This window comes from Carassius gibelio, chromosome B5 (genome assembly GCF_023724105.1).
Source record: "Carassius gibelio isolate Cgi1373 ecotype wild population from Czech Republic chromosome B5, carGib1.2-hapl.c, whole genome shotgun sequence".
NCBI classification, from domain to species: domain Eukaryota; kingdom Metazoa; phylum Chordata; class Actinopteri; order Cypriniformes; family Cyprinidae; genus Carassius; species Carassius gibelio.
Genome location: NC_068400.1, coordinates 22659751 through 22679554, shown reverse-complemented (window position 1 = coordinate 22679554; position 19804 = coordinate 22659751). Strand labels below are relative to the sequence as shown.

Genomic DNA, 19804 nt, shown 5'->3' with positions numbered 1-19804 from the left:
GATGACGCAAGAAAATTGAAAATGAGAAAATATACATTAATGAGATGCCGAAACTAACAGAAAAATGGTTAGAGGAGATGAAGCTGATATGCATATTTTGAGGAAAAGATAATGCAAGAAAATATAAAGATCCCTCTGGCTCTTCTGGGGTCTATACAGCTCCAACTTGGTTTATCGTCCCAATGGACCAACAGGGATGTCTGGGCATTTGGCTGCGTCTTGACCCTCTAACACTTTGGCTCCACTGGGGTCCTCCATAATATGAGAAGACATGTATGCACAAGTATAAAACATTGATGAATCAAAAATGAGAGCAAGAACAATCTCGCTTCTATGTGAGTTGAATATACTCAGAAAATAATCCAAAACAACAAAATGCCCACAAAAAAGTTAAGTTAATCCCTCTGTGGTCACCGGCCCTAAGCTCTAAGCATCAAAATAAAAACAAAAAAACGTTTGAAATGTTTTACATTACATGTAATGAATCTAGAATATATGAAAGTTTCACTTTTTGAAGTTACCAAAAATACTACTACTAATAATTTTTTGGAGTCGCACCTATAGTAAAACTATATAGGCTAGTAGAACTATAGAAGAATGAATTTCTGAATAGCCAGTGTAGCCACCTAGTGGTAATATAAGGTACTGTATAGAACTTATTTGCGCTCACTCACCTCACCGGGAACCTTGTAATTCTTCAGCACGTGTCAGGACTCACAGACACACAGTTTTATCTCTCCACATGCAGCGATAGTCAGGGCCAGATTAACACTTTGTTGTACCCTGGGCAACAATATTCAAGGGCCCCATCATCACGACCCCAGGATCACCATGGTCATATACAGAATATATTACTGTAATATACAGTAAATATACTCAATACTTCAAATTCTAACTGTCATCAGGTGTATTTTGATCTACAAATATTTAAATGCTCATAGAACTACAAATGCACTAAAGACATTCACTCACATATGATGCTATGAAAACAAAACACATCAGCATTTGTATAATCTGGTAAAATTGACCCACTACATTGAGAGGGAGGGAAATATCCTCCATTTTCACAAAAATAAATAAATAAGCAACCACTTTCAAACCATTGTTTATTTAACAACATTTATCCCCAATATAAATTTATTGAATTGACAGAGCTATAACAGAAGACCACAGACAACACATCAAGAAACAATTTGGTCCTCAGCTCATTTTAAGCAGAAATCACCCTGACAGGGTGACCCTGTTTCCTCAGAATTCAACAAGGCAATCAAGTTATTAGTCCAACACAAACAATTTGAAATCTGCCTGTTATCCCTCCACAACAATTTACAGCATTTTAATGAAGCTGGCACCTCGAGGAAAAAGCTCATTTTAACTTGTTTTAAAATAGAACAACAACATATCACAGCACAATTAACCAGTTAAACATTTTAGTGCTACATAAACATTTAGAAATCTGCCAATTTCTCTGAAGAAGACAAGACAGAAATAAATGCTACAAAACACACAATTTAAGTCCTAAATAATGACGAAGTGCATGTTTGAATTTGAAATGCTCTTCGCTCTCCGGGCTGTAAACGTAAGCTGGCGGTGTAGAAAAGTCCTGGCTGGCTGAGTTGTCCTCGTCGTTGACGGAAGCTGACTTAACAGAACTGTCGGCAACATTAACAGGAGTGAAGGAATTGCCTATTTTAATTATATACTTTAAATTTTCTGCGTTTCTGATGTCCTTTCCTTTTTTAATTTCTGCTTCTCCATGTCAGAGACTTTTTTTTCTGTTGTAGCAACGCCTGACGTAACCCGCTCGGCGTAACATTTGACCCACCTCATGCGGACTGACCAATGAGGAGAGGGTCTTAACTTGAGGCCCTCTCTTCATTGGTCAGTCCGCATGAGACTGACTCTCAGCCGCTCTCAACTTTCTTTTACTGTCTATGGCCACACCACTGAAATCTATTTAGTGAAGCCTGTAACGATCGACCTGCACTCAGTCCTGTACCAAGCGTTTGAAGAGCGTGAGGCTGGGCCGTCTGAGGGAGCTGAAGTGTGAAGCTCAGCTCATAAACGAGTTAACAATTTGGTACAAGATGGCAACAATTTAATTAAACTATTTTAACGTTAGAAGATGAATTAATATGAGTCAATGGTATTTTCATTGCAATGTGCACAGAATTACAACGGACACTTTTTTTTCTTCTTCTTCCTACAGATTGGTGCTGAGTTTATGCGCCTGGTTTCTACTGACCTCCAGCAGTGTTACTTTGATGGACTTGTTAAATATGTTCCAAGAATGTTACAGAGTGCAAACTTCTACTAGTTGATGGACATCATTTACCTCTGTCAATAAACCCAATTTAAATTCATGCCTGACACACTTTGAATCCCTTTGAATGGAAAACATTCAAGTTTATTTGTATAGCGCTTTTTACAATACAAATCGTTACAGAGCAACTTTACAGAAAATTATGTTCCTACAATATTTAGTAGAGGCTTATAAGTGATGACTGTCAGTTTTTGTACATTATGACAGGATTTTAGAAAAAATTAATACAAGACTTAGTCAGCCAGACGATGAACATTATTAATATTATTAATAATTATTATATGATGCAGTCACACTTGTAGCAATATTTGTTAGTTCTGTTTGTTGTAGGGTTAGCATCTTCTGGGGTCCTGTGAGGGGTCAGCAATTGTTTTGAACTGGAATCAATCTACACTGAAACATGTTTAGTGCAGAAGATTTTGGTTTCAGTACAATAAGTTATGTCCAACTAAAATATTAAATCCCTCACACAAAATGTAATTTTATTTTAAATGACAAAACACTGGGACAACATAGAATGAAGAAATAAATGAAATAATGGGAGTAATAATTAACAAGATTTTCATAATGATATTGAATATTATATATATATATATATATATATATATATATATATATATATATATATATATATATATATATACACTTTTTCTCCATTGAATTGTTGTGTCTCCTAAAATGTATAATAAACATGCTTCAAGCCCCGGTGTCCATCTCTCCAATAGCCATCCAGTTACATTTTTGCATCACATCCCCTTCAAAACATCTAAAGGTCCAAAATAGTTCCTACATTGAAAGCTATGAGTTTAACAAATCCATGAAACAATCGAGCCACAATGTTGAGACTCAAATAAATGCAAGTCATTGTATTTCATTACAAAAGTAAATTTATTAATAACAAAAAATAAACTACATCTCAAATGAGTGGGACACTGAAGAGAAAATTATGTTGTTAGAAGCTGGTAAAGATCTCTTAGTATTCATTATGAGAACTTGTCAACTGACCTTATAATATTTCATGAAAATACATAAATGGGAATATTGTAACCCATTAGAGAAACCGAGTTCAAGATTTACAGTTCAGTCCATAGTGAATCAGTTGTTGTGTTCCAGTGGAGTGTGATGGTCTTCATTCTATTCCCTCTTGTTTGTCTTTGATGGCAACCTACAATAATAATAATAATAAAAAAGTCAAATCATTTTCTGTAATATACAACACAGACTCCTCAACACAGCAGTTCTCATTCACTAATAATAGTGTGGCTCATATGTACTGAAACAGAAGAACTTCAAAGGAAATTTGAAATACAGGTGCATCTCAAAAAATTTGAATGGAATAAAATAACAGTGTAAAATAACACTGTTGCTGCAAATCCAACTCCTCTGCTATTCACTGTCATTTAGCCAAATACTTGTGTGAGCGCCAACAAGTTAGTTTTATATAAAAGCAGCAGGTCTGGGCATTACTTATCAAATCCATTACTATATGTATGAGCAATAGCAAACAGCACTAATAAAACACAGCACCCCTCACTGAACTGAAACTGACTGCTATGTGCATGTCACATACCCTGAATCGCTCCTCCAGAAGGGACAGTTCACTGATCAGATCAGTGATGGCATTAGTGAAGGCTTCCTGGGGACTGTAGTCTGGTGTCGTCTGAACACGGATCACTATCTTGTGCTCCAGAGGATGAGGAACCTTATATCCAGCAAACAGCACCTGAGGGTCCTTCAGCAGTTGCCTTACACAAAAGTGTCAAAGGTTGAATATACAAACCAACAGAGCATCACTGTGATCACAAAAGTGAAAGTAAAAAGTGACATGACATACAGCCACCTAGAATTTCTGCCGGCCAGAGACTCGAACTCACAATCTTTGGATTACAAGAATGAATCTCTCAAACCATTAGGCCACAGCTTCCCAAAATGACTCAGGATATGTTTGGCCATCAGATGCGTGTGCACTTACGACCGGATGATGTTCCCCAGTGTGTGATCCTCTTTATTCAGTGTAAACAGACACGCATTTGGCACCTTGGTGTCTTTAACTATTGTGATCCTGAAAAATGAAGTTGAACAGGAATATTAGCCGATTTTTTTCTATTTACAAACAGTTATTTGAGGGCACCATGGTACAATGATGGTAATAATATGGTACTTTGATATATACATAACAGTTCTTTACACGGTATACTAAAACATGTCATGCTCCCATAATCATAATCAAAAACGTTTGTTTTGTGTGTGTGGAGAGAGAACATAAAAATTACATCAGATATATATTTATGTCCAGTGCATAGCCTGCAAAACATAAAGCGCAATAAAGTATTTAGTCATGTAATGACATAACTAACATAATATAACTAACTGAAACCTGTAATGAAACAAAGTAAGCTGGAATACAGGAGTTGGCTTGCAAAGTGTATAGCTTGTTGGCTAACGAGAAGTAACGTTATAGTAAGTCCATGTTTTATACGTTACTTCTCGTTAGCCAACAAGCTATGAACTTTGCAAGTCCAACTCCTGTATTCCAGCTTACTTTGTTTCATTACAGGTTTCAGTTAGTTATGTTAATTTCACTTAAAAGTTAAAAGGCGATGTACTGAGCTTACTTCTTTTCTCCCTCAAATAGCAAAAACGACTCGAATGCCGGTGGCGCGTTCATCCTGTTTAAAAACCAGCAGCGATGACGCTAATGGACGAACACTGAGCGACGCATGCGCAGTTTATGGCGTGATAATGTCAGTATTTAAGTGCAGTGTTGAGTGGAGATCGCTGGAGGGCAGCGAAGAGCTGTAATAAAAAAATGACTTATCAAAAATGTTTACGCGAAAATTGGTCTATATTTTCAGTTTTCAACACACTGACAAAAAGATGTAAAAAAGTATACAAAGACTACAATTTCTTAATTATTGGTTGCGGATTCTTCCTTCATAAATTGAAATGATATGAACATAAACCTAATTTTGACTTATCACCTAATTACAATGTTATGATAAGGAAGTTTATTGAAGTAATGTATATACGTAGATGGTTTCTTCGGGTTAATGCCAAATAGACGCAGAGTTGTGGAAGTGTTCATAAAACTGTAAGGGTAAATTCAATTTGCATGCGAAAGATAAGCTTTGTGAAGGTGTAAATCGCGTTTCAAATTACACTCAGGAGTCATAGTAAAATACTGCAGATCATGTTTTTCATGAGTATTGTGAAACTACAGCTTCATGTTAAAGCAAAATAAATATTATCTGCATTTGACTTACATTTTCTGTGCTTACACTTTCTGCACATTGTTTTCGCTAAAATTCAGTCAAAAGTTATGCAAGCCTGTGAACAGTGATTTGCAAAACGAATCAACATGCTTCTTGCTTTGGTGGATTATAGAGTTTAATAACTCTTTATAACATCAAGCACGTCCTGCTTTTAAATTTCTCATCCATGTTACCAAATCAATTTAAAGTGTAAAAACGTAAATGACTGTCCTAACCACAAACTCAAAACACACTCGAATCAAAGACATTTCATTATGGATCATGTGATGTTTTAAAATTAATTTGAAAGCAGTTCATCATTGGCCATCACGGTGATGATGACGAAGAGACTACATCTACGGGTCCATATGACGTCACAATGAGACGACGTCATTTTTAGAACTTTCCCGGCATATAAAAGCCGCGCAAATCTCGAGAGTAGAGTCACTTTGTTCATGAGCTCCACCACCGTGATTTCTCCTGATAGCGTGAACGCCACAAAACGCAAAATGTTTGAAAAACTGTTGGAAGAAAAGCGTGCAGAGTTTAAAGAGTGGCATCGGAAGTTCAAAAGACGCGAGAACTTCCTTAAAAGAGAGTTTGTAATATTGCCAGGCTATCAGTGTGACTGGAGGGAAGATATTATGGACAAAACTAGTTCCCCCTTCCAATTTCGTGGAAGAAAGAGCTTACTTAAATGGAAGAATTTTAAAGCCTTATTTAAAAAGGAGCGCGTCTGGTGGGACATGTTACCCCCAAAAGTACCTCCCCGTGAATACCGGGTCTTGTATTTGAATACACCGAAGGAGTGGCCTACAAGAAGTCTGCTTCTGGAGGAACCAGAAGATGAGGCCAAAAACAACATAATACAGAGCCACACCAGTGAAATCTATTTAGTGAAGCCTGTAACGATCGACCTGCACTCAGTCCTGTACCAAGCGTTTGAAGAGCGTGAGGCTGGGCCGTCTGAGGGAGCTGAAGTGTGAAGCTCAGCTCATAAACGAGTTAACAATTTGGTACAAAAATGACAACAATTTAATTAAAATATTTTAACGTAAGAAGACGAATTAATATGAGTCAATGGTATTTTCATTGCAATGTGCACAGAATTACAACGGACACTTATTTTTTTTTCTTCTTCTTCCTACAGATTGGTGCTGAGTTTATGCGCCTGGTTTCTACTGACCTCCAGCAGTGTTACTTTGATGGACTTGTTAAATATGTTCCAAGAATGTTACAGAGTGCAAACTTCTACTAGTTGATGGACATCATTTACCTCTGTAAATAAACCCAATTTAAATTCATGCCTGACATACTTTGAATCCCTTTGAATGGAAAACATACAATTGTTTTGTACTGGAATCATGGAATCGTGGAATCAATCTACACTGAAACATGTTTAGTGCAGAAGATTTTGGTTTCAGTACAATAAGTTATGTCCATTTAAAATATTAAATCCCTCACACAAAATGTAATTTTATTTTAAATGACAAAACATTGGGACGACATAGAATGAAGAAACAAATGAAATAATGAGAGTAATAATTAACAAGATTTTCATAATGATATTGAATATTTCATTGGAATATGTGTGTATATATATATATATGTGTATATATATATATATATATATATGTATATATATATATATACTTTTTCTCCATTGAATTGTTGTGTCTCCTAAAATGTATAATAAACATGCTTTAAGCCCCGGTGTCCTCATATGAGGACATGTATGAAATCGATATCCTGTTTCATAACAGGTCATATTTTGATTTGAAACCCCATAACATTTTTCTGAAAAGTCTGACTTAAAACTGACAGAGAAATTGCTAAAGAATTATGTAATCTACAGAGGACAAAACTCCATAGCTGGTAGTCATGAGATTATGGCACATGTCACCACTCAAAATAACAAAGCATAAAACATTTTTTTTTAAAACTAATTAAAAGGACACCAATGTGTATCAGCTCATGCAGTCCTTCATCAGTGTGTTAGACCTAATTAGATCTTTTTGCATCTCATATATTATCCAGAATTCATTCACAAAATAACAACACAGAATAAAAATAATATGCATTTATTTAAATTAAGAGTTAAAAATAATCACTTTACAGTTGTGAGTACAGAAAACTGTACATGCATTGACATAAAGTACAGGCAATTTATAAAGGTACACCTTTAAAGCTCAGTGCTATATCTAACAACTCTGAGCCCAGTTTCTCCTGCTCCCCTCCCTGTAGAAACTCCTCAGACAGCTCCCGGAAGGTGCTGCACACTCTGCGTCCCTGAATGTCTTTCCTGTGGATGGCATGTTTCCACCGATGACGTGCTTCTCCATAGAGTACAATCAGTGATCTGCGTGGTAAATGCACAGCCACTCGCACTTCTCCATCATCCATGTCTCCCCAGCCTTGATCTAAACTCATCGTGAGGACAGTGTCTGAGAGTAGGTTAATGGTCACCAGGTGCTCTCCCCACAGCCAGCTATCATCTAAATGAGGGTCAATCGCAGAGCCTCTGAAGCGATCATAGTCTAGGTTGCATTGCTCTACTGGTTTGAAGGAGGCCAACTGAGGTGCCTTTGACATCCTGTCCACCAGTTGACGACTGATGGCAGGCAGGCCAGTAAAGTTTCCCACACGGACACGATGTTTCTTAAAGTTAACCTTTGGCCCAAAGTCCTGTGGATATATCAAGTAGTCAGCATTTGAAGTAGATCAAAACATTTAATCAGTTGTCCTAAAACCTAAAACCTAATTTTGTTCTTGTCTTAGGACAACTTTAATCAACACTTTTCTTCCAACTTCATACTGTTAATTAGATTTTATTTACAATTTTATAACCTTACATCAACTGAGAAACTAAATTAAAATTCTGGACTAAGGAGATGTTTTTGCCACAGAATAAAAAACTAAAAAGGTTATTGACTTTAACCAAATTATTCTGACTTTCATAATCACTTAAAGATCATACTGCTAAGAAATAAAAGGTTGAAAGGAGTGTATTTATTAGTTTACTCTTTCATGGGTTATTTCCTCATTCACCTGTTTTCGACGGCCTGACTGAGATTCTCTCCAGTCATCTTGATCCATTCTAGCAATCAGTTCATTCTCTTCATACTCTGACACAAAATTCTCCCACAGAAATATTCCAGGAAATGCAAAGGACTGCTGAGTGCCACTTTCCCCCTCTCGGACTGCTGACTTTGACACTGGATCATAGGTGAAATCATAATGTATCTGCAACAGAATATAGAATTTTTTTTTCATATACACACTACTAAACTGAATTAATTTGATCAAAAGCGACATTTATAATACAATATAACATTTATAACGTTAAAAAGAATTTAAAAAAATGTACCAATGTTTTCACAAAAATATTAAGCAACACAACTGTTTTCAACAGAAGACATTGAAGACTGGAGTAAAATGATGCCGAAAACTCGAATTTGCCATCCAATTTATAAATGACATTTTAGAAAATTCTAATTTAAAATAGAAAAATTTCACAATGTTGTAGTTTATTTTATTTCTGATCAAACCAATGCAGCCTCGATGAGCATAAGAGAATGATTTTACTCCTTTGATTTTATATTACAGTACATTGTAGGCAGTATACTGTACAATAAACAAATTGTTTGGCTCTGAACACTGCTTTCCATTTGTGAACAGTACTGACTGCTCAATATAGATTTTGAATGGTTGCAGGTTCATATCAACAAAGAACAATAATTACACTATCATAGAGACCAAGGTCAAGTTTATGAGATGCAGAGTACACTACTGTAAAAATAGGGGTCGAAGGAGAAAGAACCAAAAAAAAAAAACATGCACAGAGCAAAGCAGAGTAGGCATTTCTGATCATTTGAACAATGTATTTTCTATTTGTTGGTGTATTGTTTACTGACTGTTTGATAGTGTATATAATTTTGATCACTTTGTTTATGCTTTGAGAGCAGTGTTTGATTTTGAACAGAGGTAAAACGGTTTTGAGGTGAAAGTTTCATTTTGCAAGAGGAATCAGAGGTTTTGTAAATAGTGCTTGAAGGTGAGGTTTTGTGTGAAAAACTGTAATAGTAATAATAACCACTATCAAATATCTCTTGTTTACACTATTTCTTATTTAAATTCAAAAGAGCACTATAAGTGTTTGTCTTTATATCTTTCAAAGACCTTGGGTGCACAAATTGCTCTAGTTTTGTTAACTATGAAAAAACATTCCGGTGGGAAGAATTATCGTTTTTTCATTATCATGTACACTTTGTAGACGGTTCCTAGATGGCCTAAGCGCTAGGGCGCTGCTGATAGATACTTTATGTTTTAACAAATCGAGAATTAAAACAATTAAAATGCGATGTGTGTTCAGTTCTACGTTCAGTTGCTTTTCAGGTGAGCCATTTTTATACAATTACACTCATCCACTAAGAATTTATTGATTTTCTTCCCGGCTGAATATCTGTCTAACATCCAACGTCAAATGTCAAACCAACTTTATATCGATCAGAGAGCGCAGTTCGTCTCTGAGGGCGATAGACAGTGTCGACTCATTTTAGCTAGCATTCCGCGTGTCAAGCTTGTAAACGTGGGGTTGTGGTCTCACCAGCTCGTTCTTCTGTAGTAAATATTGTTTAGACTCCACTGCCTCACATCTCAGACATGTTCTTATTCCTTTACAACTACAGTTAATATTCTCCATCTCTCCAGTAGCCATCCTGTTCTTCTTCTTCTTCTTTTGAATTTGCGGCAGCATAGACGCATCACCGGCGTATTACTGCCCTCCTCAGGTCATTTGAGGACTCGGTTTATCCTTTAAATCCTTGTGTAAAGTCCAGTCTTGTGCAAAAACTTCATAAAAAATCTTTGTAGACTCATAGTCCTTTGGGTTAAGAATAGTCTGAACAGATATATTAGAGACTCCACAATCTAATAACTCTGAAATCATGTGACGTCTTGCTGTATGATGGTTGGAGCACTCCATTATTACATGATTCACCGTTTCTTCTTGTCCACATCTACATCTGCCATCTGGATGTTTTCCAACCCTTGCTAACCCAAAGTTTAGTGCACAATGGCCCAACCTTAATCTAGTTAGAATGACACTCTCTTTCCTTTCTAATGTTGTATTTAGGTTACGTCCTACTGTTGGCTGAACAGAATAATAATGTCTGCCTTTATATCCCTCATTCCATTCTTTTTGCCATAATTTCAATGTTCTTTCTTGGATAATACTTTTACATTCTACCCTACCAAACATAACCTCCAACTCTACTTCACTTTTATTTACTGCACTTCTTGCCATTTCATCTGCCTCTTCATTTCCCTGAACACCAATGTGAGCAGGTACCCAAATAAATCCAACTGTACTCCCCATTTTATTAACTCTATTAAGTGTTACTAAGACTTCTACAACTAAATCTGACCTGGCTTCACTTTTCCTTCCCTTTAATGCCATTAAAGCAGCACTTGAGTCTGAACAAATTATTCTTTTCCCTGGTCCATTTTCCTCCACCCACTCCAAGGCCAATAAAATAGCCACCAGCTCTGCAGTAATGGCTGACATACTATCTGTTAACCGCTTTCCATTCATTAACTTCAGCTGAGGAATACTTACTCCTATTGCGGTTTTCCTACTTCTTAGATTCATTGAACCATCCGTAAATATCTGCACATATTCGGGCCAGATTTTCTTTAAATGATTATACACCATATCCACAGGATTACCTTCATATTTCTTTATTTGAAAAAATTCTAAAATACTTAGGTCCACTTTAGGGACTGGCAGTAACCATGGAGGTACTGGAGGCCAAATAATTACTGGTGCGATCATGATATCATTCACTCCTGAGCTTCCTTACCTATTGACGTCTTCCCACACTCTTTTTTATTTCCATCCCTTTTCTGGAGTTCCCAGTGTTCCTTTAATAAAATCCTAGCCGGGTTAGAACAATTATGACTTCGTAGCTTTGTCCAATAAAACAGAAATAATTTATTCCGTCGGAGCTCTAATGTAGTCTCCCCCATTTCAATTAACAAAGCATTAAGTGGAGTAGATCTCATTGATCCTCCACAGATTCTCAATGCTTTTGCTTGAACTACATCCAATTTCTTTAAAACAGATTCTGATGCTGATCTATATACCATGCAACCATAATCAATATTAGCTCTAATTATTCCCCTAAAAATCATCATTAAACACTCTCTACTTGCACCCCAATCCATTCCAATCTTAAGGTATTAATAACCCTCTCACACTTTTTCACTGTATTATTTATGTGCTCTTTCCAAGTCATTCTTTCCTCAAACCAAACTCCTAAAAACTTAAATGATTTAACTTTTTCTATAGGACTATTATAAATACTTAAAGTCTTATCTAAAAGTTTCCTTTTTAGACCAAATACAACATATTTTGATTTTGATACTGAAATTCTAAAACCCCATTCATCTGCCCATGCCTCTACTTTATTAATTGCTTGTTGTACTTGTTTATAAATATAATTCAAGTTCCGCCCTCTTTTCCAAACAGCTGCATCGTCAGCAAATAATGCCATTCCAAAACCTCTATTTAACTTACTAAAAATATCGTTAATCATTACAGTAAATAACACTGGGCTAATAACACTTCCCTGAGGGGTTCCATTTTCCAAATTTTCCTTTCTGGACATAGATCCGTCTACTCTCACCTGAATGGTACCTTCCTTCAGAAAATCTTTAATCCAATTTAACATCCTACCTCTTACCCCTGCATTATATAGCTTTATCATTAAGCCCTCTTTCCATACTGTATCATAGGCTTTTTCAATGTCTAAAAACACACTCATGACAACTTCCTTATTCGCCATAGCTCTTCTAATATCTAAGTCCAACACTGATATTGAGTCCATAGTAGATCTACCCGTTCTAAAACCACTTTGATACGGAACAAAGAATATATGCTCTCTCAAGCATATATACTAACCGATCCGTAACCATACATTCCATAATGTTACATAAAACAGCTGTAAGAGCAATTGGGCGATATGATTTAGGATCATCTGCATTTTTCCCCGGTTTTAATATTGGAACAATTGTTGCATGTTTCCATTCCCTCGGCAAAATACTACATTCCCATACTGCATTAATTAATTCCAAGACTTCCTCTAACATGACATCATCCAAATGAAGAAATATTTGATATCCTATTCTATCTCTACCAGGCGTTGTAGACGCCTGGCACCTCCGAACTTTTCAGAACTATGCACCTCCTTAAAGGACTTAACTAATAAATCAGCTTTGTCCTTATTTTTAACTGCTTCCTGTCCCTCAAATTTTAACACCGGAATTTTATTAGTCCGATACTCTCCTGTCATCCTATGCACCAGAGCCCATAACCTCCTAATGTTTGTTTGAGGTCCTAAAGTACCACAAAACTTACGCCAGCTTTCCCTCTTTGCATCTTTTATAACTCTTCTAGCCTTAGCCCTTAATCTCTTATATTCTATTGCACATTCTTCCATTGGAAACTTCCTTACCCTTCGATATGCCTTATTTCAAGCTAACACTGCTTGAGTGCATTTCTCATTCCACCAAGGCACCATTTGCCGTTCTTTTGGACAATCAAACTTTGGAATGAACTCTTCTGCTACCTGAATCAACATAAAGCACAAAGAATCATTCCATTTGTCTATATCGTCTTTAACCACATTATTAATCTCTTCCTGAGCTCTTATATTAAATTCTTCCCACCTAGCCTTGGAATAATTATATTTTTCTGACCTGTAATCCTGCTCTTTTACCAATTTCCTCCCAAATCTACTTAAAATTGGCACATGATCACTCCCAATCGTGTAGTGATCCATTATATCCCATTCTCCTCTCGTGGCTAACTCTGGAGAAGCAAACGTTAAATCTAAACATGAACTACCTCCTTGATCAACCTGAAATCTAGTAGGTCTACCATCATTTAACACCACCAATCCATGTTTATCCAAAAATTCTTCTAAAATTACCCCATTTCTATCCCGAAATCTACTACCCCATAAATCACTATGTGCGTTAAAATCTCCCACCCATATTACTGACTCAACCTTATCCATTATTCCTTCAAATTTTTCCTCCTCTAATATTAAACCTGGGTTTTAATAATTAATCACAGTGATTTTCCCTCGATCTGACCAAATTACACCCACTACACATTCAAGTTCAGAATTTATCTCAATTCTTCTATGTTGTTATCCTAATTTTCTAAAAGTAGCACACCCACCCCCTGCTCGATTACCTCTGTCAGCTCTTAAAATTTTATAACCTGGAATGACAAAATCCAGGTTTGGTCTAAGCCATGTCTCCTGTACACATATCACATCTGGTCGGTCTACAAAAGCATCAACAAATTCCTTAAATTTCTGCCCATTGGCTACTAAACTCCTAGCATTCCACTGCAGTATATAAAACATATTTAATACTTAACCCATTTCGTCCTCTGATGACTCACGTCTTTCCCCAGATTTACCTTTCTCTCTAATGAACGGAGCTTGCTGGCTTCCTGTTAATCCTCCATGCATATACTTATACAACATTTCTGGATGAATATCTTTGATCCCTAGAAATCTATCCGCCACCGCAACTACTTCCCTTGCAACATCTGATTTATTCTTAGCTCTCTCCATAATCCTCCACACAGCTTCTGAGAAAAAAGCTAAAAATTCTGCCTTTTTGATAACTATGTCATCATCGGGCGTTTTCTCCCACATCTGTTGTTGCTTTACCACACCTACTTCATGACCAACACTTGTTCTCTCAATTCTTTTTAACGCTTCTGCATATGACAACTTATTCTCGTCCCTCATCTTCTGTACTGCTTCAGCTTTTGCATGGACTGGGCATCCCCTAAATGCAGCTACATGACTACCCCCACAATTACAGCATTTGATCTGACTTTTACATTCTTTGAAATCATGATCTTTGCTACATTTCCCACATCTGCGTTTACCCTTGCAAGCCACTGCTACGTGCCCGAATCTCTGGCAGTTAAAGCATCTTAGTGGTGGCCTTTCATACTTCTTAACTCTGAAGCATAAGTAGCCTAGCATAACTTTTTCTGGTAGTGTTTCTTCCATGAATGTCAACATTACTGCAGAGCTTTCTCGCCCATCATCTCTTAGTTTTTTCCCCAAACGTCTTGCTTTGGTCACTTTCCCTCCTTTTAAGTTGCTTTTTAGATCTTCCTCAGTAATTTCAAAGGAGACATTATAAATAACTCCTATTGACTCATTATTTCCAGGAATAAATCCTTCTACACCCTTTCCATTTAAGTTCTTTACTTTGCAGGCTTTCTTTTGCTGCTCAGAAGATTTACAAATGATCATTAACATTCCATTTGCCATTGTCTTAGCATGTCTGATGTCACCTATCTCTTGATTTATAGCGCTTGATAACTTCAAAGGGCTAATCGATCCAAAACTCCCTTTTCCATCTCTAACTTTAAAAATCACTTTAAATTCTTCATCTCCTGGATTGTTCTCCATCTTCCTACTCTTAACTTGTCTGTCTGTATCACTATCTGTAGAATTTCCAACTTCCTGAGGGATTTTACGATTTCTTTTCCCTTTTTTGCCCTTCATTTTCATCCATTCCCCTTCAACCTTCTCAACCCCCCCAGATCCATCCAACATAGGCTGAATGTCAGACTATTCACCCGAAAGTGATATATAGTTTGTTCAGTTTCAATCAAAAACCCTTTTGTTGATTTCCAACCTTCCTCGATTCAAACTCGAGCGCTAGCCATCCTGTTATATTTGTGCATCATTTTAATAAGTTCCCTTCGAAACATCTAAAGGTCCAAAATAGTTCCTACATTGAAAGCTACGAGTTTAACAAATCCATGAAACAATCGAGCCACAATGTTGAGACTCAAATAAATGCAAGTCATTGTATTTCATTACAAAAGTAAATTTATTAATAACAAAAAAATAAACTACATCTCAAATGAGTGGGACACTGAAGAGAAAATTATGTTGTTAAAAGCTGGTAAAGATCTCTTGGTATTCATTATGAGAACTTGTCAACTGACCTTATAATATTTCATGAAAATACATAAATGGGAATATTGTAACCCATTAGAGAAACCGAGTTCAACATTTACAGTTCAGTCCATAGTGAATCAGTTGTTGTGTTCCAGTGGAGTGTGATGGTCTTCATTCTATTCCCTCTTGTTTGTCTTTGATTGCAACCTACAATAATAATAATTATAATAATAATAATAATAAAAAAAAGTCAAATCATTTTCTGGAATATACAACACAGACTCCCCAACACAGCAGTTCTCATTCACTAATAATTGTTTGTATCATATGTACTGAAACAGAAGAACTTAATTTGAAATACAGGTGCATCTAAAAATATTAAAATGTCATAAAATAACACTGATGTTGCAAATCCAACTCCTCTGCTATTCACTGTCATTTAGCCGAATACTCTACATGTGAGTGCCAACAAGTTACAGCTTTCTATAAAAGCAGCAGGTCTGTGCATGTGCAAACAAAACCACTAATATTATTGGTTTGACAGTTTTCTTTGCAGTGCAGTGGAAAAGACATTGTTGCATTGACGACATGCAAATGTTTCTGTCAGTCTAAAAACACACATTATCAGCTTTTCATTCAATTGAAAATGATTGCATCAAATCTTGGTGTGAACAGACATTTATGCACTTAAATTTCATACCTGGAGTTCTAGGTATCTAGTTCAAAAATCCATTATTATATGTATGAGCAATAGCAAACAGCACTAATAAAACACAGCACCCCTCATTGAACTGAAACTGACTGCTATGTACATGTCACATACCCTGAATCGCTCCTCCAGAAGGGACAGTTCACTGATCAGATCAGTGATGGCATTAGTGAAGGCTTCCTGGGGACTGTAGTCTGGTGTCGTCTGAACACGGATCACTATCTTGTGCTCCAGAGGATGAGGAACCTTATATCCAGCAAACAGCACCTGAGGGTCCTTCAGCAGTTGCCTTACACCAGTGGTTTTCAACCTGTGGTCCGCGAATAATTATTTTCTATTCATTTCCAGTCCATTCTAGGGATGTGCGATTAAAAGAAATCGACATAAAATCACGATTTGAGCGTGCGCGATTTCTAACTCGCTGTATAGCACGATTTTCCGCGGCCCTGACCTCCCGTAGTATGCTATCCGATCCAATCAGAATGCATTGCGCCTTGCGCGAGAACAGAACAGACTGGGCATATGCCTAACTCCAGGTTAACACACTGTCTGTGATGCGCCTTTTTTCCGAGCCCATGTTAACGGATAAAAGGCTAGAAATAAAAACGTGCGAAAATAATTAATATCTAACATACAGTGGGGCTCGAAAGTTTGGGCACCCCTTGCAGAATCTGTGATCTGTGAAAATATGAGTAATTTTCAAAAAATAAGAGAAATCATACTAAATGCATGTTATATATTTATTTAGTACTGTCCTGAGTAAGATATTGTGCATAAAAGATATTAACATTTAGTCCACAAGACAAAAAAAAATGCTGAAATTATTAAAATAACCCCACTCAAAAGTTTGGGAACCCTTGGTTCTTAATACTGTGTTCTGTTACCTGATGATACTCGGCTGTCTTTCTGTTTTGTGATGGTTGTGCATGAGTCCCTTGTTTGTTCTGAACAGTTAAACTGAGCAGCGTTCTTCAGAAAAATCTTTAAGGTCCTGCAGATTCTTCAGTTTTCATGCATCTTTGCATATTTGAACCCTTTCCAGCAGTGACTTTATGATTTTGAGATACACCTTATCACACTGAGGACATTTGAGGGACTCAAACACAACTATTAAAAAAGGTTCAAACATTCACTGATGCTCCAGAAGGAAACAAGATGCATTAAGAGCTTGGGGGTGAAAACTTTTGAACACGATGAAGATGGGCAGATTTGTCTTATTTTGTTGAAAATATAATTTTTTTCCATTTAGTTCTGCCCTTCGTAAGCAACAGAAGATACTTGTTTGTTTCCCGGGACACAAATTAAGTACAATTTACCTTGATCTTGATCTTGATCTTGTTTCCTTCTGGAGCATCAGTGAATGTTTGAATCTTTTTAAATAGTTGTGTTTGAGTCCCTCAAATGTCCTCAGTGTGATAACTCCTTCATAAGTTGAAATGATATGAACATAAACCTAATTTTTACTTGTCACCTATTTACAATGTTATGATAAGGTTGTATTGAAGTAATGTATATAGATGGTTTCATCGGGCGCACGCGCCTGGCCCTAAGTTAACTTCCGGTCTGCGTTTGTTCATCAGCCGTCTACAAAACCAGGTAAACTTCAGGTGATGAGTAGACTGAAGTTGGGCTCAGGTGGTGGTGCTATGGGTGTTCCCATACATTTATTTATTTATTCGTGGCGCTGATAATATCAAGACTGACTGATTTTCCAAAATGCTTCATTGAATAAACACAATCAAAACTTGGTGCGGTTTAAAGCTAAATAAATAAATTTGCATATGCAGAGTTGTGGAAGTGTACATAAAACTGTAAGCGTAAATTCAATTTGCATGTGCAAGATAAGCTTTGTGAAGGTGTAAATCGCGTTTCAAGCGTAAGAAAAAAATTATCTGCAGTATTTTACTGTTACATTCAAGTATTGTGAAACTGCAGCTTCATGTTAAAGCAAAATAAATATTATCTGCATTCTTCTGACTTCCATTTTTCTGTGCTTACACTTTCTGCACATTGTTTTCGCTAAAACACAGTCAAAAGTTCTGCAAACCTGTGAACAGTGATTTGCAAGCGAAAAAATAACTGCAAAACGAATCAACTGCATACGCTCTTGGTTACTAACGTAACCTCGGTCTATGCAAGCTGAGTCCAGATAGGTTACTCTTCGTTTTTTTATTGATGAAGCAAAAAACAGAACATACCACAAGCACGGCAGGGTTACGCAACACTCGGTCCCTCATCTAGAGAGAAACGAGGTTACATTAGTAACTGAGAGCGTTCTCTTACGAGAGTCCTCTCGTGTTGCGTAAGCTAGCCAGAACGATAGCATCAACTATCCATATGGAAAGGCTCTGTTTTGCTAGCCCCTTAGTACGGCCACCAAAAGAAACAAAGAGCTGCTCTGACTGTCTGACAACAGCAGACCATTCGACATATATCCTCAGCGCCCTGACCAGGAAGTGGAGGTTCGCATCGTCTTCGCTATCAGATCTTGGAAGAGCTGACAGTGAAATGACTTGTGCTCTGAATGGAGTGGAAGGATCTTTGGGGACATAAACGTGTCTTGGTTTGAGAATGAAAGATACCGCAAATCCACGGACTGCAACGATTCAAATGGGGCGCCTTTTGTAGCGTCCAGGACCGTGGAGAGGTCCCAGACCGGAACCCAAGGGGGCCGGGGAGGGTTTAATCTTCTAGTACCTCTCAGGAAACTAATGATTAGATTGTTCCTTCCCAGTGGCTGCCCAAGCATAGGTTTGAACGCTGCTATGGCGGCCATGTACACTTTAAGCGTGGAAGGGGACCTGCCCTTCTCCAACAGCTCCTGAAGGAAGGATAGGATCTCCACAACGCTACAGCATTGTGGGTCTATGTTTGACCCGAGCAGCAGCCGGAAAACACTGACCACTTTGAGGGGTGTAGAGCCTTTTAGTAGAAAGCGCTCTCACCTGTGTAATAGTGTTCAACACTCCCTCTGGGAGGTCCGCAGTTACCCGTTGATGGCTCAGCAAGCAGGGCCCATAGGTCGGGGCTCGGGTGCCAAATCGCGCCCCTGTCTTAAGAGAGGAGATCCCTCTTCACCGGAATCGGCCACGGGGTTGTGCTCACACCTGGTTCCTCCAGAATGGTGCCACGAGGAGCACAGAGCATTCGCTCTCCCTGATTCGCTTGATCAACTGTGGTAACAGTTCGACTAGGGGACGCGCATAAAGTGTGCGGCTGGGCCATATATGGGTCAGCGCGTCTCACTCTTTTGTAAAAAATACTGGGCAGTGCGTGTTCTCCGGTGACACAAAAAGATCGACTTCCACTCTGCCAAAGGTGTCCCATAGTAACCGGACTACCTGGAAGTGTAGTAGCCATTCCCCTGGGGGAACATTGTCTCTGGACAGCATGTCCGGGCCCACAGCCAGAGCAGGCAAAAACACACACACACTACAATGAAGTCTTACACACTGGTGAGATCAATTCAAAACAAACAAACTACAAAAACCAAAACCAAAAACCAGTAATAAGCTGT

The 19804-nt window shown here is 37.5% G+C and overlaps 2 protein-coding genes and 1 long non-coding RNA gene across 5 annotated transcripts; 1 reads left to right on the top strand and 2 right to left on the bottom strand.

Annotated features, from left to right (window-relative positions):
* Positions 1 to 3187: 3187 nt before the first annotated feature.
* Positions 3188 to 5055, bottom strand: LOC127957275 (DNA-directed RNA polymerase II subunit RPB11-a). Of its 2 annotated transcripts, XM_052555746.1 has the most exons (5): positions 4939 to 5004; positions 4597 to 4627; positions 4296 to 4385; positions 3894 to 4068; positions 3188 to 3488 (listed from the first exon to the last, which is right to left on the bottom strand). In XM_052555746.1, coding segments are annotated over exons 2-5 (303 nt in total). In that variant the 5' UTR covers positions 4599 to 4627; positions 4939 to 5004; the 3' UTR covers positions 3188 to 3452. The 2 variants fall into 2 exon arrangements, with proteins under 2 accessions (XP_052411706.1, XP_052411705.1); XM_052555745.1 differs by lacking the exon at positions 4597 to 4627 and having other exon boundaries at positions 4939 to 5055.
* A 917-nt stretch (positions 5056 to 5972) lies between these two features.
* On the top strand, positions 5973 to 6878 carry LOC127957281 (uncharacterized). The gene is made up of 2 exons (XR_008153755.1): positions 5973 to 6590; positions 6725 to 6878. It is a non-coding gene; the product is annotated as an uncharacterized LOC127957281 (long non-coding RNA).
* A 761-nt stretch (positions 6879 to 7639) lies between these two features.
* Positions 7640 to 10347, bottom strand: alkbh4 (alkB homolog 4, lysine demthylase). Of its 2 annotated transcripts, none has more exons than XM_052555743.1 (3): positions 10181 to 10347; positions 8623 to 8817; positions 7640 to 8259 (listed from the first exon to the last, which is right to left on the bottom strand). In XM_052555743.1, exons 1-3 carry the CDS (start codon positions 10328 to 10330, stop codon positions 7741 to 7743), a joined length of 864 nt encoding a protein of 287 aa, XP_052411703.1. In that variant the 5' UTR covers positions 10331 to 10347; the 3' UTR covers positions 7640 to 7740. The 2 variants fall into 2 exon arrangements, with proteins under 2 accessions (XP_052411703.1, XP_052411704.1); XM_052555744.1 differs by having other exon boundaries at positions 8623 to 8789; positions 10181 to 10309.
* Positions 10348 to 19804: the final 9457 nt, after the last annotated feature.